The sequence below is a fragment of the Vombatus ursinus genome, unplaced genomic scaffold (genome assembly GCF_900497805.2).
Source record: "Vombatus ursinus unplaced genomic scaffold, bare-nosed wombat genome assembly UNPS02015406.1, whole genome shotgun sequence".
In the NCBI taxonomy this organism is placed as follows: domain Eukaryota; kingdom Metazoa; phylum Chordata; class Mammalia; order Diprotodontia; family Vombatidae; genus Vombatus; species Vombatus ursinus.
The window spans coordinates 355467-377899 of NW_020955184.1; the positions used below are offsets into that span (position 1 = coordinate 355467).

Consider the following 22433-nt stretch of genomic DNA (forward strand, 5'->3'; position numbering starts at 1 on the left):
CAACCCCATATTGGGTTGCAGAACTGAATGTGGGTGTTTTGAAAAATTTGGCAACAGTAAAAGGTTTTTGAATGCACAACAACCAAAAATTAATTCAAAATCAAATGTGTAATGAATCCAAGGTGTTTCTGGCAGTGCTTGCCTGTGTAGCATTGTGTGACTTTACTGCAGTCTTGGTTCTGAACACACAACGTGTGCACTTTGCACTACGCATGCCATCACACCATGCAACACCAATTAATGCTGCCAGAAACACCTCATCTAAGATTTGAGACTATTGTATGTTATAAACTGCAATGCTTTTACTGTACATACATAGTTTTCTGCTCTTACAGAAACATAATAGTTTAATTATGGAAAATAAAGACTTTTAATATTTTCCTATCATCATTCCTCAACATGTAAGTATTAAATCAGTATATTTTGGATTGTATTGTGTTAGAATGCTTGATTTTAAAAATAAACATAAGTACTTAATTGTAGCAAGTAAAGACAAAAGCCCTGTAATAATATTTCTCCACCATCACCACTGTATCTGTAAGTGTGAACATCAATTTTTTAAATTAAGCACAAACAAATGTAATTTCATAAGCTAAAGCTAGTACTTATTTGAGAAATTATTAACAATATTTATTTATATTTTAGTACAAAAATATTTTTGGTTAAGAATAAGTGGCTAAATTTAGACAGAAGAGATAAAAGTACTGATGAAAATGTAACAGAGTCTTTGCTACCAGGTTGTCATACATCAAAATTGACAAGAAAAAGAAAATGTATCAAATAATTTTTGCAATATGGATTTACTTATAATAATGATGATGCTGTGGAAAAACCTCTTTGCTTAATTTGTAATGAAGTTTTGGCTGTGGAGAGCATGAAACCAGCCAAACTAAAATGACATCTTAGTACCAAGCATGCAGCATAATGCAATAAATCAAAGGAATATTTTGAATGACTTTTAAAATTTTTCAAATAAAGTAAAGCAATGTTTTAAGAAATTTGTTACTGCCAATGAAAAATATTTGCTTGCATCTTAATGAAACTTCTTATTTAATTGCAAAAAGTAAAAAAGCCCTATGTGACAGGAGAAAATCTTGTGTTACCTGCTGCTATTAAAATGTTAGAAATAGTCCATGGGAAAAATATGGGGATGAAATTTGCAAAATTCCTTTATCAAATGATACTGTTTCCAAAAGAATTTCTGAAATTAGTAATGACCAGTTCCAGCACCTTCTTACCAGGCATAAGGGCAGCCCAAACTTTGCAATTCAGTTATATGAAACAACTGATATTTCCAACATGTTGTCACTTTATGTAAGATATGTTTATGAAGAAAGCATCTATGACGAAATATCATTTTGTCCCCTTTTGGAAGGGCACATGAGAGGAGGAGATACATATCTTAAGGTTGATGAATTTTTCATAAATGAAAGTTTACAGTGGAAAAATTACATTGGAGTCTGTACAGATGGTGCTGGAGCAATCATAGGCAAGAATGTTGGATTTAGAGCAAAAGTTAAAGCTGGTGGCAGTGAACATATCATTTTTACTCACTACATGATCCATTAGAGGCATGCATAGCCAAAAAAAATCACCAGAGTTAGATGTTGTGCTTTGCAATACTATCAAAATCATTAACTTTATTAAAAGCTGAGCCCTTAAATCTTTGGAAAGACATGGACTCTGATTACAAAAGCTTATCACTACATGCAGAGATAAGTTGACTCTCAAGAGGATGAAATTTAAACAGATTACTGAAATTAAAAGATGAAATTGTTACATTTTTGACTGAACAGAAATCAAGTTTTTAAATTTTTTTTGATGACATGGCTTTCAAAACTGTTATTTATTGGATATTTTCAAAAACTTGATGATTTAAACATGTTGCTTCAAGGAAAAAATTATAACATATTTATGTTAAAAGATAAAATGGAAAGTTTTAATAAAAAAGTTAATGTGGAAGAGTAGGACAGAAAAAAGTTCTTTAGAAATGTTTACTACTCCAGATGATTTTATAATTGTAAATAATCTTCCCAAAGATTTAATTGTAAGAGCTATAATTGATCATCTGAACATGCCTAGAGACATAGTTTCAGAAATACTTCCCTTTAAGTTTTTATTCTAAAAAACTGAGTTGGGGTCATAAACCATACTCAATTGAAATAAAAAATGTCAGTCATCTGTTATTAAAAGTTCAAGAAGAATTTGCTGAGTTATCAAATGATAGGTTTAAAACTTGAGTTTCCAAAAAAAAATTGTTAAATGAATTTTGGCTTGGGATTAGGACAGAATTTCCAACAATTTCTGAAATTGCTTTAAACATACTTCTACCATTTTGTGCTACATATTTATGCAAAATGGTGTTCTCAGCATTGACGATTATAAAATCAAAATATCATTCAATTCTGAAAAAAGTTGAAGATGCTCTATTTCCTGCAGTATCAACTATTCCACCAAGATTTAATTATTTATGTAAAAATAAACAGGCACATGCATCTTATTAGTTTGCAAATTTGCTTTCATCTTTCATGTGCCTATCTACCCACAGTTACATAAAAATTTCTCAGGCGAAAAGGTGTTGCGAGTGGAAAAAGTTTAAGAAACCCTGGTTTAGACAGTGCAATTTACTTGAATGGAGAAATAGTAATAAAAGGAAATATTTATGAAGAGTGGTTTTGAAGAGATATCAAAGTTTTAAATCTAACTTTAATTTTAAACATAATTTTCCACATTCTATTTTATTTACAGTAAAAGTATATTTAAAAAAAGCAAAAAATTCAATTTTCCTACTCATTGAGGAGAGGAGAGAGCTTTGATGCACTGAAAGAACTATTTCAGTTGTAACATACTTATGAAGGGAATTTTCCCCACACAGGAAATAAAGTGTTTTATTAGATGTTCTAAACCAGTATTGTGAACTGAATGAATGAAATGGAACCATTTAAGAAAGACAAGCTAATCCTACCTCAGCATCTCTTGCATCTATTCCCTTTTGTCTACTCATAAGGCCACTGCCCTAGTTTAGGTCCTCATAGTCTTTCATCAGGTGCATTGCAAGAGCCTTGAAAATGGCCTCCCTGTCTCAAGTCTCTCTTCAATTAATATTCTGTATAGATGCAAAAATGATATTACTAGAGCATAAGTCTGACTCCAACACTTCCCTGGCTCACAAAGCTCTAGAGTCTCTTCATTAGCTCTACAACAAAACACTCTTCTGTTTGATATTTAATGCCCCTGCAAATATGGCTACAATGTACCTTCTAGACTTACTACATTTTATTTTCTTTCTCACACACTCTGTGGTTTAGCCAAACCATCTAGACATTGCCTCTCACAGGAACTCAGGTGGTACAGGGAGAGTGTGATCCAAGTTCAGAAAAAAGAAGTTTGTTTTGTTTTGTTTTGTTTTGTTTTGTTTTGTTTTGTTTTGTATTTTGGCTCTTACTATATGTTTTCAGGAACTATCCTTTTATATAAATTAATTTATTTAAATTAAAGGATTAAATTAAAGGTTAAAGGAAACTGGCACACTAATCACTTGGTAAATCAATGATATAAGTGACACTATCTGTAACTAATGCTTGATATTGAAAGAACACAACAGAATGGGGGCATTGGAAGAAACATATAAATTCTCAATGGTATTCCTAGAAAGGATAGCTTGAGGGGGAAATGTAGCCATTCACTACGGAACCAACTTGACAGTGCAAGTAAGTGCTGGAATAAAGACCCTCCAGAGCTTATAAAATGCTACATAAGCTTATGCCATTGTCAAAATGATTAAGTATTATCAGCATAGTATCAGAAAGGGCATTTGACTACTTGTAAGAAGATTCTTAATTCTTGTAGTCCCAGTTCTTCCATTAACTTGCCATTTAATTTCTCTGGGTTTCAGTTTCTTTATCAATAAAATGAGAAAAACTTGGTTGCTGTTCTCCATACTTGAAGACAACCAAAATGATATCACTATGTTGGGGTCAAGGTACAACATGTCTAACTGTGGCTGATCAAACCAAATCAAGCTTGGAAGGTTCTACCATAGGTCAGGCACACAAAGTCCATATGAACATTCGAGACGGAGATGTTTTTAGATGTGCATATCTTATGTTTATTTTGAGCTACTGCAATTCTGCTTTGCTCATAGAGCACAGCACCCTCTTCAATGTGGGCACACTGTGCTAGGTGGGCCTGTGCCGGTGTCTCTTGTGTCTCACAATTGATTCCAAAGTTCTTTAGAGAAACCTTGAGAATGTCCTTGTATTGCTTCTTCTGACCTCTGTGTGAGCTCTTGTCTTGTGTGAGTTTTCTGTAAAATAATGTTTTAGGCAAATGTATGTTTGGCATTTGAACAATACAGCCAGCCCATTGGAGTTGCGCTCTCTGCAGTAGAGTTTGAATGCTTGGCAGTTCAGCTCAAGAAAGGATCTCAGAATGTAATAGAGATAAGCTAGAAGCATTTCCAGTAAGATCAAGGGTAAAACAAGGATGTTCATTATCACCACTGTTATTCAATATTGTACTAGAAATGTTAGCTTTAGCTATAAGAGAAGGAAAAGAAATTGAAGGAATTAGAATAGGCAAGGAGCAAACAAAACTATCACTCTTAGCAGATGATATGATGGTACCCTTAGAGAATCCTAGAGAATCATCTTAAAACTATTTGAAATAATTAACAACTTTGGCAAAGTCACAATATATAAAATAAGCCCACATAAATCACCAGCATTTCTATATATATTACTAACAAAGCCCAGCAGGAAGAGATAGAAAGAGAAACTCCATTTAAGGTAACTGTAGACAATATAAAATATTTAAGACAAACCCAGGAACTATATGAACACAATTACAAAACACTTTTCACACAAATAAAGTCAGATCTAAATACTTGGAAAAATATCAGCTGCTCATAGGTAGGCCAAGCTAATGCAATAAAAATGACAATTCTACCTAAATTAATTTACTTATTCAGTGCATACCAGTCAAACTACCAAAAATTATTTTATAGAGCAAGAAAAAATAATAACAAAATTCATCTGGAAGAACAAAAGGTCCAGAATATCAAGGAATTAATGAAAAGAAATGCTAGGGAAGGTGGCCTAGCCATACCAGATCTAGAACTGTATTATAAAGTAGCAATTATCAAAACTACTTGGCACTGGCTAAGAAATAGACTGGTGGATCAGTGGAATAGGTTAGGTACACAAGACACAGTAGTCAATGACTGTAGTAATCTACTGTTTGATAAACCCAAAGACTCCAGCTTCTGCAATAAGTATAGTGAGCTATTTGACAAAAACTGCTGGGAAAACTAGAAAAGAGTGTGGCAGAAACTAGGCATAGACCAACATCTTACACCGTATACCAAGATAAGATCAAGATGGGTACACCATTTAGACATAAATGGTGAAACTATAAGCAAATTAGGAGAGCAAAGAATAGTTTACCTGTCATATTTATGGAGAATGGAAGAATTTATGACTAAAGAAGAGCTAGAGAACATTATGAAATGCAAAATAGATGATTTTAATTACATTGAATTAAAAAGTTTTTGCAGAAACAAAGCCAAAGCAACCAAGATTAGAAGGGAAGCAGAAAGCTGGGAAACAGTTTTTTATATTCAGTGTCTCTGCTAAAGGCCTCATTTCTAAAATATATAGAGAATTGAGCCAAATCTACAAGAATATGTCATTCCCCAATTGATAAATGATCAAAGGATATGAACAGGCAGTTTTCAGATGAAGAAATTAAAGCTCTCTATAGTCATACAAAAAATGCTCTAAATCACTATTGATTAGAGAAATGCAAATCAAAACAACTCTGAGGTACCACATCACAACTATCAGACTGGCCAACATGACAAAACAGGAAAATGATAAATGTTCTGGAGAGCAATTTTGAACTACGTCAAAGAGCTATAAAACTGTGCATACTCTTTGATCCAGCAGTACCACTACTAGGTCTGTATCCCAAAGAGATCTTAAAAAAAGAGAAAAAGACTTACATATACAAAAATATTTATAGCAGCTCTTTTTGTGGTGGCAAAGAATTGGAAATTGAGGGGAAGCTAAGTGGCACAGTGGATAGAGCACCAGCCCTGAAGTCAGAAGGACCTGAGTTCAAATCTGGTCTCAGACCAAACACTTGACACTTTCTAGCTGTGTGACCCAGGGAAAGTCACTTAACCCCAATTGCCTTAAAAAAGAAAAAAAGAATTAGAAATTGAGTTTGATGCCCATCAATTGGGGAATGGCTGAATACTATTGTTCCATAAGACATGCTGAGCAGGTCAACTTCAGAAAAACCTGGAAAGACTTGCATTAACTGGTGCTGAGTGAAATGAGCAGAACAGGAGAACATTGTACACAGTAACAGCAACACTGTGCAATGACTGACTTTGTTAGACTTAGCTCTTCTGAGCAATGCAAGGATCTAAGACAATTCCAAAAGACTCATGATGGAAAATGCTATCCACATCCAAAGAAAGAACTATGGAGTTTGAATGCAGATCAAAGCATACTATTTTTTCTCTTTCTCTTTTTTCTTTCTCATGGTTTTTCCCTTTTGTTCTGATTCTCCTTTCGCAACATGACTAATGTGGAAATACATTTAATATGATCATACATGTATAGCCAATATCAGATTGCATGCCATCTTAGGGAGAGGGGAGTGGAGGGAGGGGGGAAAATTTAGAATTCAAAATTTTATGAAAGCAAATGTTGAAAATTAAATATTTTATCTATCTATCTGTATAAAGGATCTCAGTATCTAGTACCTTATATTGCCAAGTGATCTTCATAATCTTTCTAAGACAATTTCAATGGAAGCAATTCAGTTTCCTGGCATGGTGCTGGTATACTGTCCAAATTTCACAGGCATCCAACAATGAGGTTGGCACAACAGTCCTGTAGAACTTCAGTTTGGTAGGCAACCTAATAACTCTCCTCTCCCACACTTTCCTTTGGAGCTTCTCAAATACCGAACTAGCTCTGGAAATGTGTGCATCAACCTTATTATAAATGTGTACATTCCTGGAAAGTAAACTGCCTAGGTAAGTGAACTTATCTACAGCATTCAAAATTTCTCAATTTGTTGTAACTCATGGTTCCGGGGATGGTGTGGTGCTGGCTGGTGGAGAACCTCTTTTCTTTTGTCAGGATAAAATTAGTGTTAAGTGGCAGAGAATCGATCTATGCCCTTTTGCATCTCAGACTCAGAGGCTACATTGAGTACATAATCATCTGCATACAAAAAATCGAGCACCAACTCTCCCTTCATTTTAGTCTTGGCCTTTTCAAGTTAAATAATTTACTGTCAGTGCAGTAGCTGACCCTGCTGCCATTTTTGTCCTTGGAGAAGGCATCTGACAACATCACTGAAAACATCATGTTAAAAAGCATATGAGCAAGAACACAGCCCTACTTCATTCCATTGATGACTTAGCACAAGAATATCATCTACTATCCAGAACCTGCGCAAGTATGACATAATAAAACTAACATGCAATACTGATGAACTTCTTCAGGCAACCAAATTTTGCTATGATCTCTCACAAAACCTCATGACTGACAGTATTAAAGGCCTTGGTCAGATCAATGAACATTATATACAGACTTCTGTTTTGCTCCTGGCATTTGTTCTAAAGTCGACAGGCAGCAAACACTATATCAGCCGTTCCTCAGTCCTTTTTGAAGCCATCTTGGGCAGATGACCATCTTCCAAGTAAGGGATCAGCCTATTACAGAGGACTTTCACAAGAATCTTGCCAGCAATGACTAAGAGAGAAATCCTTCTATGACTATTACAGGACAACCTATGTCCCGTTGCTTTATAGAGATGGATGATGGAGGCATTCTTGAACTCCTCTTGCCACATAACCTGGAAAACTTCTGTCAGCATTTGTATAAGCAGCGGACCTTGTAAATCTCAGCCAGAATAGAATCAACACTAGGCACTTTGCCACATGAGAGAAGTCTAATGGCATTTAATCTTCTTTAGTTGAAAGTTGGGGTAGAGAGGAATTGACTTCAACCTGAGTTATATAGTCAACGTCTTCAACATTGGTTGATGATGGTTTGCTGAGAAGACTGTGGAAGTGTTCAGCCCATCTCTCAAGGATCAGATCCTTATCGATGTGGCTTCATCAGCAGTGAGTAGGTGAGATGCACCATAGGCCATTGGTCCATAAATGGAATTTCAGGGCATCATAAAAGCACTTTGGATTGTTACTAGCAGCATGAAACTGAATTTCATCTGCCTTCTTACTGAGCCAAGAATCCTACATCTCTCTAAGCTGTGCTTGCACTTTACTTTTGATGAAGTTAAACTGCCTTCTTACAGATGGACAAACTATCCTACTGGTAAACCATGTGAAGTTCTTATTTTTCACTTAGTAGCCCCTGAATTTCCCCATCATTTTCATCAAGACAAATTTGATATTTGTGAATGTTCTGGTCCAGATGAGTAACTGCAGTGTTGTTCACCATATCTCTGCAAGCTGACTACTCCTTTTCTGCTCCACTGTTGCCAACCTTGTGTTGACTCAGCTTTCCCTCCAAGTTAGCAGCAAACAGTTTACACACAGAGAAGCTCTCTAATCTGTTGATATTATGTCTCCTTTAGTCATCTTGTCTTGAGACCACCACATTTATTGAATGCAAATATTTAGCTTAGAGAGGATAAATCTATGATCAGCCCAGCACTCTGTGCCACACGTTACCTTCATTACTCTCATATCCTGTTTGTCTCTCCTCTTTACAATGACATAGTCTATTAAATGCCAATGTTTGCTGCAAGGCTGCATCCAAGAAGTTTTATTGTGTTTAGGTAAATGGAAGACACTGATGGTGATGGAGAAGGTCATGAGATGGGAGAGGATTTTGGGAAGATGGTGGAGGAGGTCAGAAAACTTTTGGCTCCCCAAATTTCCTGGACAAAAAAAGACAGAACATAGCCTCAGAGGGAATGTAGAGCTGCAGAAATTAACACAAATTGGGATTAAGTAGTCATTCTCCTAAGACAACTTGAGAAGACTCCAAGAAAAACCTGACCTCCAGGGGTAAAGGTTTAGCCTGAGTGAAGTACAAACACCTCTAGGCTGACTCTGCAGAATCAACAAACAACAAGCCCCGGGGACATCTGGGTTTGAAGGCAGCCTCAGCCTTAGAAACTGTCATCTCACAGTGTGGGGGTCTGACGGCTGAGTAGGAGAAGACTGAGGGCCCTTCCACTGTAGAGGAATGCCAAGCACAGCTCTGCTGACCAGATGTGTCCGAGGCTGTGGCTGCAGGGGAGAAGGAGATAGCACACACCTGGTGAATTCAGCAGCAGTAGCTACTGGCTATGGGCACCTGATTTCAGTTCCAGGGTAGAGGACAGCTATAGTTTGCAGCCACCTGAAGGACTGCAGGGAGCAAAATCATTTGTGGAATGGTGTGATGAGGGGCCCTTGCAATGACTTAGCAGTGGAGAGGAGAGCCCAAGGTTGAGCCCTGGGACAGATCTCAGAAAAAAACAGTAAGAAGGTCCTGGGACTTGGGGCATCATCCCCTATACTATAACTTGATTACACTAATAGCTGCTAAAAACAAAATAAACCAAAAAAAAAAAGTAAAAATGAGTAAGCAAAGAAGAAAGAACCCAACCATGGATAGCTACTATGGGGATAAAGAAGATCTGGATTCATGTTCAGAGGAAGATAATGGAACAAAAAAAAAAAGCCACTCCTTTTTTCAATGAGACACATCATATAGTCCCAAGCACAAAAAGAATTCTTGGAAGAACTTAAAAATCAAATAACAGAGATTGAGGAAAAATTAGAAAAAAAATAAGAGCAATCCAAGAAAATCATGACGAGTCAATCAACTTGAAACAGAGAATGAAAAACTTAAGGAAGGATCTTTGGATCCAAGTTTGATTTCAGTCCAAAGACTGCACTTGAGGATCTAGAGGACCACATGCAGCCTTGAGGCTGCAGGTTTTCCACCCCTGTTCTAGAACAGGAAGGCAAAGCAGAAATAGAAAAAAATCTACCAATCACCACCTGAAAGAGATCCCAGGAGGAAAACTTACAGGAGTTATCATTGCCAAGTTTCAAAGCTCCCAGGCTAAGGAGAAAATAGTGGAAGCAACAAGAAAAAAAAAAACACAAAACCAAAACACTTTAAATATCAGGGAACTACAATAAGGATTACACAAGACCTAGCAGCTACTATGTTAAAGGACTGTAGGTCTTGGAATACTATTTTCATAGAGCAAAAGAGCTGGGCTTATGACCAAGGGTAACTTACCCAGCAAAGTTAAGAATAACCTTGAATGAAAAAAAAGGACATTTAATGAACTGAAAAACTTTCAGGTATTTGTGACAAAAACAGCAGAACTTAAGGGAAAATTATACACATAATATCCAGGAGAAATATAAGGTAAACATTAAAGACCAATTATAAGGGACTCAATGAGGTCAAATTGTTTACTTCTTATATGTGAAAATATTAGCAGTACTCTTATGACTATCATAATTATTTGGGTAGTTTGGAAAAGAGTCTTGGGATGAACTGTGTAAGTTGAGATGATTTAAAAAAATAAAACTGTGTAGGGATACATAACAAGAAGTAATTATCTTGTACAATGAAGCATACAGCAACAACAGCAACAACAACAAAAAGAAAAATTGATACAGAAGAAACTAGTAGGCGGGAGAGTGGGTAGTGATGGAACCTTACTCTGTTTGGGAATAGGCTAAAGAAGGAACAAAGTGTGTATCTAGAAAGGTATAAAAGTCTTCTTAACACAGAAATAAGAGGGAAAGGGGATAGGGCAGGGGAAGAGGATAAGGGAGGGACTCTTGGAGGGATGGGTAGGTTAAGGAATAGGATGGCAAGGCAGCGAGTAGAAGTAAAGCAGAGGAATGAGGAGGGATAGGAATAGGGTGAGAAGGATAGTAAACAAAATAGGAAGGAGGAAAATACACAAATAATTATAGCTTAGACTGTGAATGGGGTGAATTTATCCATAAAGTGGAAACTGATAACAGATTAAAATTTTGAATTCAACAGTATGTTGCTTTCAGGAAATGCTATAAAAATGAGAGATACACATAAAGACAAAATGAAGGTCAGGAGTAGAATTTATTAAGTAAAAAAAGCAGGAGTAGTAATCAGAATCTCAAAGTTAACGCTAAAATAGATTTATTCAAAAGATAAAAATAGGGAAACTACACTGCATCAGCAATATTATTTAATATTGCTTTAGACCATTTAAAATAACTAGATGAATGTATACCTGCCAAAACAGACACAGGAACTATATGAATATAAATAGAAAACACTTTTTATACAAATAAAGTCAGATCTAAATAATTGAAGTAATATTTATTGTTCATAAAACCAATACAATTAAAATGACAATCTTACCTAACTAATCTATTAATTCAATGTCATCCCAACTAAATTACCAAAAAAATTTTCTACTGAGTAAGAAAAAAATAGTAACAAAGTTCATATGATCAAGGACTTCAAAGAAACCAGGGGAAACATATGTAAAGGAAGCAGATTCAGCAGTATCAGTCCCTAAACTATATTATAAGGTATGAGCATTTTTGAAGTATAAAATGGATAATTTCAATTATTTTAAATTAAAAATTTCTTGTATTAATAAAGCCTATGCAGCCAAGAATAGAAGGAATGCAGAAAATTGGGGAAAAAACTTTCATAGACAAATTTTTCAGATTAGATGTGGTTGGGTTGGAATATTGTTGTGGTGGAGGAAATGATGAGCTGGTTGATTTAGAAAAACATGGGAAGACTTGGGCTTATGAGGGAAGATGCTATCCACCTTCAGAGAAACAGATGACAAGTGGAATTAAGCATAGTATGGTCTTAGGTATATGTGTATGAGTTTATATATGTGTACATATATATATGTATGTTTATAGATATCTATCTGTATGTATCCATATTTAATTGTAGCCTTCTTTAGGGTTGGGGATGAGAGGGAAGGAGGGGAAAAATAAAGTAAAAGGTGCATAGCAGAGAACCAAAGAAAATCTACAAGGTAGCAAAGAAAATCTGGGCTGCTTTGAAAACAATGTGCAGTATTTATTATATAGGTTTTCTTGAAATGGAAATTTATTATTTTATATTGAATCCTTTCTTATGTTCTGCTGTGTACATGGCAATTTTTTCTTTCCTTATTTTGTATTTAAGTTTAAAATAATAAAATTTACCAAAAAACAAAAAAAGAAAATCATTTAAAAAAAGGCCATTAGACACAGAAGTCTTTAGTAGTAAGTAACCATTGCTGTTGCTGTTTCTGACTCCATTCCTCCCAAGGACTCTCTATCATGTCTGGTAGTTTGTGCCTACTCTGGTGTTAAAGACACTCAGAATTACAAGATCATCCTCTTTCAGCACATTAGTGATGAAGTGTTCAGGTCTTCATAAAATTTTTCCCTGACCTCATCAGGGTTCATCATGGTGGGAGCATACACACTGGTGAAGTTCGTGTTGTGATTTCCTGCAAGTGGCAACAGCATTGTCATGAACCTGTCACACACTTCTTTTGGTAAGCACACAAGCTTGTTGACTAGATTAGTTTTGAATTCAAAACCTATGTCAGCTTCATAGCACTCCCCATCACTGTGGCTACTCCAGAAAAATGTGTATCTAGCTCTGATTTCAGTAAGGTGGCCTTAATTTGCTAGCCTTGTTTCACTCAAGGGTGCTATTTGGATGCAATACTTGCCAAGCTCTCTCACAAGAGCTATTTGTCTTTCAGGTCTACTGAATTTCTTGTTGTCCATAAGCATGTACACCTTCCATGTATCAATGGTGAATAGAATCATCTTCGCAAAAATGTTTGCACATTTTTTTGTTTGTTTCTAAGCAGATGAGGGTTAGGCTGGGTGAAGCTGACAATTTTTAGGGAATCTTTCTCATGCCAGGAGGTGAGAAGTGCAGTCCTTTAAAAAAGACTGCTTAGACACCCAGGGGGCTGCTGAATCCCACTGCTTGCTTCAGTCCAGTGAGAAGACTATCCTATGGTCTGGGCTACCTGTGTGCAGGGTTGTGACTATAGCTTCCTGTGTATCTGCACCTCCTTTAAGGGAAAAAGAGGGTGTGATACTTGAAATGAATAATTTTTGCCAGATATGCTTCACAGAAAGCTTGATAAGTAAGTTGTTTACCTCACAAGGTTGTTCTGAGGATCCAGTGATATGAAAACATTTTGAAAACTACCAAGTCTATTACAAATGTAATGAGTGATTGTCATTATTATTGTTAATATAATTTAATGTTTCAGTGGATGTGTGATCTCATTGATATGCAGGATTTTCTCCTCTAGTAAAAATCTAAGCTATCCACGTATTCTTATGTAATTGTCATCTATGTCCTCCACAAGTCTTTCCTAGCAGATTTACCCAACGTGGCTTTCCTCTTGACTTTTAAACATTAAGCCATCTCTATGTTATCTCTCACTACTGCTCCATGATATACCTTCTTCAGTCATATATTTCCTTTGTATAATACATCTTCTTCTAAGCTTCTTCTTGTTGCTTGGGTCATTATTGCTAAGATGCTGCAGCCTACTTATGCTCATCATCCTATTCTAAAAAATCTAATCCAATAAACATATGTTAAGCACCTGTGATATGCCAGACACTGTGCTAAGAATTGGGAATGCAATTAGAAAAAAGAAAGACAATCCTTTCACTTAATAGAGCATTTAGCACTCAAAGCCCTTTACAACCTATCCCCCTGCTACCTTTTCAGTTTTCTTACACCTTATACACCTTCTTGTACTCTTTGATCTAGTGACATTGGCCTTGCTGTTCCTCCAACAAGATGCTACATCTCTCAGCTCCAGCCATTTTCTCATCTCCACCTCTGGGTCTCTGACTTTCTTTAGGTCTCAGCTAAATTCCACCCTTTATAGGAAACCTCTCCTATCTCTATTGATTATTTCTTATTTATCCTATATATATACCTTATTTTTATATAATTGTTTGTGTGCTATCTTCCCCATGAGATTGTGAGCTCCTTCAAAGCAGGAACTGCCTTTCTTTGCATCCCTAGCATTTAGAACAGTTCTTGGCACGTAGTGACTTCTTAATAAATGCTTACTGATTCAGTAATTGATGGAAATAATGGTCAAGATGAATCTAAAAATCTTACTAACATGTTAAGTAATGAAATTTGTGATTTTCCTAAAATAAATAATATAGAATGCATATCTTTGTATGTATATACATAATATATCCCACACAATAGACACCAGTATATATTAGTACATATGTATACATATGGATGTATTATGTAAATACATAAATTTGTATATTATATAATCACATACATATTATGTATGCCAATGTATATGTGCCACTTTGATCCTTATCTTGATGCAATGAGGATAGAGCAAAGTTCTTTTTGTCTACTTACCTAATTATATACAAGTGGATTCCATCTGGCTGGAGGTGGATGGCTCGAGACAAATCCTTCACTGCTTCTGGTAATTTTTGTATCTGTTGAATTAGGAATATTAGCTTAATGTTTAATATTAGTAACTGCTTCCTTTATATAATTTTGTGCTGTCTATTCAAAATAAAAATTTTGGGAATATCTTAGAAAATTTTACTTCATGGGTTCTGCAAGGTATTAAGATACAGAAACATGAGAAAAGAGATAAATTGTATAAATGGTCTTTCTTAAAAATTAAAATCTTGAGGAGGGTGGAGCCAAGATGGCAGAAGGAAAGCAGTGACTATCTTGAGCTCTCCCCCAAAGCCCTCCAAATACCTAAAAAAATGTCTCTAAACAAATTCTAAAGCAGCAGAACCCATAAAAAGACAGTGAAACAAATTTCCAGCCAACGACAGCCTGGATGGTTGATCAGAAAGGTATATTGCGCCAGGCGGGGAGAGGAGCGCAGTTCGGCACGGGCGCGCAGGCTGCAGCGACCCTGGAACAGGCCTCAGAGGACTGAATCACGGGCAGCTATGGTGGTTTCCAGACTTCTCAACCCCTGAGCGCCAAAGACAACTTAGAAGGTCAGTGGGAAAAGTCTGTGACTGCAGTGAGAGAGGAGCTAGGTCTCAGCCTCAAGTCTCGAGTACTACCCGGGGCCGCAGCTTTTTCCTGAGCTTTTGGCCCACAGACTGAGCGGGGAATCGAGTTGCTGATCAGAGGGGGATTGCAGCAATCTCTTTGCCAGGGCTGAGGCAAGAATCTCTTGCTTTGCCCCTGCTTGGATCTGGGTCACAGTTCTGAGGGGTGGTCCTGGAGGAACACTGGTGCAGTGGAGCTTGTTGTGGTGGTGGAGTGAAAACACCTCACCCCTTATCATAGCACCTTGGAAGAAATTTACAGGTCCCTAGAACTACCTCTGAAAACAGCAGCACAAACCCCAAAGCTTGAGACAGTACACTCTTCACATTGGAAGCAGACTTTTACCTTAACAAAGAGTTCAAAACTCAAGTAATTGGCCTGGATCATGAGTAAGCAGTGCAAAAAGAGTCAGACCATATTATCTTACTTTGGTGACAAAGAAGATCAAAACATACAACCAGAAGAAGACAACAAAGTCAAAGCTCCTACATCCAAAGCCTCCAAGAAAAATATGAATCAGTCCCAGGCCTTGGAAGAGCTCAAAAGGGATTTTGAGAAGCAAGTAAGAGAAGTAGAGGAAAAACTGAGAGTGATGCTAAAGGAGACCCCAAAAAAATAGTGAAGAAAATAACACCTTAAAAAATAGCCTAACCCAAATGGCTCTTTTGCCAAAAAGTCAATGAGGAGAAGAATGCCCTAAAAAGCAAAATTGGACAAATGGAAAAGGAAGTTCAAAAGATTACTGAAGAAAATAATTCCTTAAAAATTAGAATAGAGCAATTGAAAGCTAGTGACTTTATGAGAAATCATGACACTGTAAAACAAATTCAAAAGAATGAAAAATTAGAAAACAATGTGAAATATCTCATTGCAAAAACAACTGACCTGGAAAATAGATCCAGGAAAGAGAATTTTAAAATTATTGGACTATCTGAAAGCCATGATCAAAAAAAGAGCCTAGACATTATCTTTCAAGAAATTATCAAGGAAATTTTAGATATTTTAGATACCAGATATTTTAGAACCAGAGGGCAAAATAGAAATTGAAAGAATCCACCGATCTCCTCCTGAAAGAGATCCCCAAAGGAAAACTCCTAGGAATATTGTAGCCAAATTCCTGAGTTCCCAGGTCAAGGAGAAAATATTCCAAGCAGCCAGAAAGAAACAATTCAAGTATTGTGGAAACACAATCAGGATAACAAATATTTAGCTGCTTCTACATTAAGGGACCACAGGGCATGGAATATAATATTTCAGAGAGCAAAGGAGATAGGATTACAATCAAGAATCACCTACCCAGCAAAACTGAGTATAATCCTGCAGGGGAAAAAATGGTCATTCAGTGAAATAGGGGACTTTCAAGCATTCTTGATGAAAAGACCAGAGTTGAATAAAAAATTTGTTTTTCAAATACAAGACTTGAGTGGAACATGAAGAGGTAAACAGGAAAGAGAAAATCGTAAGAGACTTATTAAGGTTGAACTACTTACATTCTTGCATGGAAAGATGATATTTGTAACTCATGAGACCTTTGTCAGTATTAGGGTAGTTGGAGGGGAAAAAATTACACGTAGGTATATATAGATATAGATAGATAGAGGGCACAGGGTGAGTTGAAAATGAAGGGGTCATATCTGGAGAATAAAATTAAGGGGTGAGAGAGGACTATACTAGGAGAAGGAGAAAGGGAGAGGTAGAATGGGGTAAATTATCCCACCAAAAAAACCACATACACACAAAACAGAAAAGAAAAGGCTCTTACAGTGGAGGGGAAACAGGGGAAGGTGAGAGGGAATGAGTGAATTTTATTCTCATAGGATTTGACTTAAGGAGGGAATAACATACACACTCAATTGGGTGTGGAAATCTGTCTTACCCTACAGGAAAATAGGTGGGGAAGGGGACAAGAGAGTAGGGAAATGATAGAGAGGAGGGCAGATTGGGAAAGGGAGTAATCAGAAGCAAATACTTCTGAGGAGGGACAGGGTCAAAAGAAAGAACAGAATAAATGGGTGGGCGGGATTAAGGGAAATAGAGTTAGTTTTTCACAGCATGTCTACTATGGAAGTGTTTTGCTTAACTGCACATATATAATCTATATTTAGTTGCTTGCCTCATCAATGAGGGTGGGTGGGGAGGGAGGAAGGGAGAAAATTTGGAACCCAAAATTTTAAAAACACATGTTTAAAAAAATTGTTTTCACATGCAACTGGGAAATAAGAAATACAGGAAATGGGGTATAGAAATCCATCCTGCCCTACAGGAAAATTGAAGGGGAAGGGGTTAAGAGAAGGGGGGGGAGAGATAGAAGGGAAGGCAGAGTAGGGGAAAAGGTATTTAGAATGCATGCCATCTTGGGGTGGGAGGAGGGGTGAGATGGGGTGAAAGTTTGGAACTCAAAATTTTGTGGAAGTAAATGTTGAAAACAAAAAAATAAATAAAAATTACCATTAAAAAAAAGAGAGAGAAATGCACACACAAAAAAAAGAATTGAAATCTTTTCTTTCTGCTGAGTTTAGTCAAAAGACTGAAACTCAGATGGACCTCAGAGATAATGTCCCTGTTGCCCATTTCAACACTGTCATAGTTATATATGTTACACCTTGGCCTGTCTTTCTTGCCAGCTAAAAACTTTCCTATCTACCCCATGTCTTTCATCAATCATCAGATTGTCCCATCTACCTTTCAAACAACAAAAAGCCCCATATCCTCCATAAGCCAGTGAAAATTCCCATTTTCTCTTGAGTTGACAAAAATAGCCTCAGTTTGTTCAGTTGCTGGACACTTAATTTGTTCTCATCAGCTAAATTGGAAGGGAAACTCAAAAAATATGCAAATACAGTATACTATTCTTTAGGATCTTCAAGTACAAATGAACAAACTTATACTATATATTATTTATACTAATAAACTTTATACATACACATAGGACAGAGTGCCTGGCTTGGAGTCAGGAAGATCTAGGTTCAAATCCTATATCTAACACTTAATACCTGTATGACCCTGGGCAAATGTACTTCAAATAACTCCTTAAGACCGATTAATTAAGTTACAGATGGAGTGCAAGCCACATTGGTGGAACAAAGTCCCATGCTGGAAATTTCCTAGGTTGGAAAATAATACATTGTGTGTATTCATATGTACGTATATACATCAATGACAAATATTATATATTGGATTTATTTATAATCAATGGCCTAAGGATCACTATCTTTTAAATAGTCAACAAAATGATAATATCCTGAAACAATATTCAACTCTTCTGAGCCCATGTACCCTGAAGTAGCCCAGTTAGTCTCTCAAAGATTGTAGTGGCCTATTATTTGACCCTAGGTCCAGTCTGCTCGAGGACACATGGATCTATGCTTCCTTCTGAAAGTGTCAAGAACCAGAACCATTTTCCTGTCTGTTTCAACTTGATTTTCCCTGGTTGGTGGGGGAGAACTGAAATTCCACTTATTAAACAGTCACCTTAAAGGGGTGGTTTGTGTGGCACACAAGCTTCCTGCCAATCAACCAAGCAAGGAGGAAATAGTCATTTGTAGATTGAATGGGGTTCCTTGTATTACTATGCAGAAGTGACCATGGAATACATATAGAACTCGTTAGTCGAATAGAGAACGAGAGGACATTGGACTTTTAGGTAGCATGAACAATGGGGAAAATCATCCTAAGAGAGAGTAAATGGTAAATTAGGGGAGCAAAAAAGGACTGAAGGATAGAGTTTGTGTCTATGGAAAAAAGAACAAGTAATCAAAATGTTTGTGTTCCTCCTGGCCACAAGTTAACTGGCTTAGATAGGAAAAAAATATCCCAAACACAACTGAATGTAATTAACATAAATATCATCACATAAATGACTCACTATTCCCCAAAATGATCTTTCCGTTATATTCAGTATTCTATTCACTGTCCCACAAAAATCGTTTGCACATTCTTTCCCCTACTTCTGCTCACATTTCTTCAAAGAGCTCTAGAATGCCCTCCCTTCTACTCTCAGCTTCTTCACATCTCACATCTTTTTTAAGAGCCATGTGAAATCTCACCTCCTCCTCAAATATACCCACCTAGTAGATCATCTCTAAATGTTTTTCTGTGTTAACTAATTTTACTTAGTCAGTGCAGTAGCCTTTCTTCTCTCAAGCTAAACATGTCCCTCTCTAGGCTACATCTTGCCTCCATAATCTCTATTGTCTAGAAATACACCTTGCTATTCCCCTTTCTAGACCCTGTTTATCTTTCTACTAGTTATTTCCATTACATAGGCTCCCAGCTTCATAGATTCTTGATATTTTCCTCTTGAACTCTTTTCATAAATTCTATGTACTTGAAATCTGTCTTTTCTCTGGAGGATACCTATCTGACAAATCTTTCTAATTATGGCTGTTATTGGCATTACCCAGGGATGCCCATTTTCCCAAACTCACAAGATTAGAAAGATGAGTTATCATATTAAATGCTTCTCAGTGCTTGTTCTGGACTATCACTCACCATCTCCCCATCCTTGTCACTGTCATCTATGGATCTCCAGATTACTTTCATGCCTTCCTCAACAACTTTGACACTTGGGTGTCATTTTCCCTTCCTACTCCTATCTCCTGTTAAATTCAGTATCCAAGTTGATAACTCTTTAAGACCTTAACCCAACTCCCTATAACCTCCACCTTCACCAAGGCAGTTATCCTTTAGTCCTCATCAATAGCCAAAGCTTCTTTATTCCCCAAAACTTAAAATAGCCTCTTCTGATCATAATTTCTCCCTTTTCAATTACATTGTACTCTCATGTCTATTAATTCTGTTTTATACATCATGATGACCTTTGGTTTCTCAATCTTTAGCTATTCTCCCATTCCATCATACCTGGTTCTGCCATTATACCCAATTTTGACTCATAGTTGTCAATTTCCAAGAAACATTCACTTCCATCCTTGAATATCTTTCTTCTTAACTTTGTGACCATAATACCTTAATAATTTCTAATCTTGGATAACCTATACTACTCACTTTTTCAACAACAGAAAGTCACAAAATCTGTATTGACTTGATCCAATACAAATTTATGCTCTCTGACATCTGCTGGACCCCCATTATTGCTTAACAGTCTTTATGTTACCAAGCCACTATTACAGTCCATACAGAACCTGTTCCAAGGCTTTTCTATTCTTCTCACTCTTAGCTTATACCATGAACATAGTAGATATTTAATAAATATTTGTTTTTTGAGATTGAGGTCATCCAACATGAGTCCTCTTGATTCCCTTCTTCCACTTCTTAAAGCCACTCTAGAGAGCAAGAAATCAAGTCAGAGATATATCTTTGCTTCCTTCTCCCTTCTGATTCAGATGAAGAGGTAGCCCTTTTCCTTGCCAAAATCTATTGCCCTTGCCTTGTCATATCAATCTTTTTTTTTTCTTTCTGGAGTATCATTAATCTGTCCTATATGTCCTTTCTCTGAGCATTTTGTCTGCTTTGCTATCACCTTATCATCCTCATTTCCTTCTCTGTCAACATCTTAGAATAGTTTACATTCAGTGATTCTGTTGCCTCACCATTCACTCATCTTTTTCTCTTGCACTCTGGCTTCTATTCTCATGGTTCTTGGAAAACTGTTTCCTTCAAGATTATCAATGATCATTTTATCACCAAATCCAAAAGGTTTTTCTCAATCCTCCTCCTCAATTACCTCTGTGAAACATTTGATAGTTTTAACTACCCCTCCTTGGCATTTCCCCCTCTTTTTTCATAGTCCTCCTCCTACCTCTCTAACTACTTGTGCCTTTCCATTTCCCCTTACACCCTTTAAGTGTGGCATTCCTGTGACAGTCCACAACCTTCCTTGGCTATCTTATCCACTCCTATGTCTTCAATCTATCACTTCCCGTAGATGGTTTCCCAAACTGTATCTCCAGACCAGAAATCTAGACATTTTCCCTTACTTAGCTCAACACCTTGCATTTTCTAACTGCTTGCTAAATATCTCCACATGGATTTTAAACTGGCACATCAAATTTAACCTGTCCAAAGTTGAATAAATTCAACAGATTTCTTCCAAAGTGTATCCCTCCTGCTAACTTCCTTATTATATTTAATGGCAATGCCATCCACCCCTCGGTATCCTAAAGCCAAGTCTGACTCTATCACAGCTCAAAAAGCTCCAGTGACTTCCGATTACATCTAGGAAAATATATGAATTTCTGTAAAGTCCTTCACAGTAGCCTTATTACCTATTATTTCCTTTCATGCACTCTATGATTCAGTTTGTTCCTCACACACATCATTACATCTCTGTGTCATTGTACCATCTGTTCCCCAGTCTGGAATGCGCTCCCTCCTCCCCTCTGCCTCTTAGACTCCCAGGTTTCTTTCAAACTCAGCTCAAATTTCCCCTCCTACATGAGACCTTTCTAGATCTCTGCTCCCTCATCTGCTCATGCCTCTCCCACCTCAAAGATTACCTGGTATTTACTTCAATATATTTTAATTTACATACATGTGTATCCATTGTTTTTCTCCATAGAATGTAAACTTCTTCAGGGCTATGACTTTCACTTTTGTTTTTGTAATGCTTCAGGCCCTTGAAAAGTTCCTAGCACCTAGTAGGAACTTTAATTAATGCCTAATGATTTTTTTATTGATTATCAAGCTTCAGAACATTTTTTATTCTTTTTTGCCCTCCAACCCTCCCACAGGCAATGATTAAGTCCTATCAGTTCTTCTGTTACAATATTATTAGCATCTTCTTTCTGATTCTCCTAGCCTGGCTCAGGGCTAAAGACCTCCAACTGGTATCCTGGCTCTGGTATTTTTATATTTCACCATATTCTTTTAATTCATCACAGTTTGTGAAAGACTTGATAACTAATCAATATAATGACCCACCACAATTCCAAAGGACTCACAATGAAAAATGCTATCCACCTCTAGATAGAGAACTGATGAACTAAGACTAAAGGTTGAAGCATATTTTTTTTCTTCATTTCTTTTTCTTCATTTTTTCTTTTCTTTTGGAATATGGCTAATGCAGAATTATGTTTTGAATTATTTCATATGTATAATGGGTATTGTATTTCCTGCCTTTTCAATGGGTGAGGTGGTAAAGGGAAGGAGAGAATTCAGAAGTTAGAATAAAAAAATGAATAAAAACAATTCTTCATAGTTTAATTTGTGTTATGGTTATTTCTGCATATGTCCTTTTTTCCCTATTAGATTGTTAAGCTCCTTGAGGGCAAGGCCTGTGTATTGTTTATCTTTAGTGCTCCTAAGCATCCAGTCCTATAGAAATGAGACGTTTACAAAATACTCTAATAAATGAGTGCATTGGAGGTATAATAGTAC

At 36.6% G+C, this 22433-nt stretch overlaps 1 protein-coding gene across 1 annotated transcript in view; it reads right to left on the reverse strand.

Moving 5' to 3' along the window:
- The window catches only part of TTC6 (tetratricopeptide repeat domain 6), a 329783-nt gene that overhangs the window by 76755 nt on the left and 230595 nt on the right, over positions 1-22433 (reverse strand). The window contains exon 13 of the mRNA XM_027847447.1: positions 14433-14515. Coding sequence (XP_027703248.1) covers positions 14433-14515 — 83 coding nt within the window. The remainder of the gene's footprint in view (positions 1-14432; positions 14516-22433) is intronic.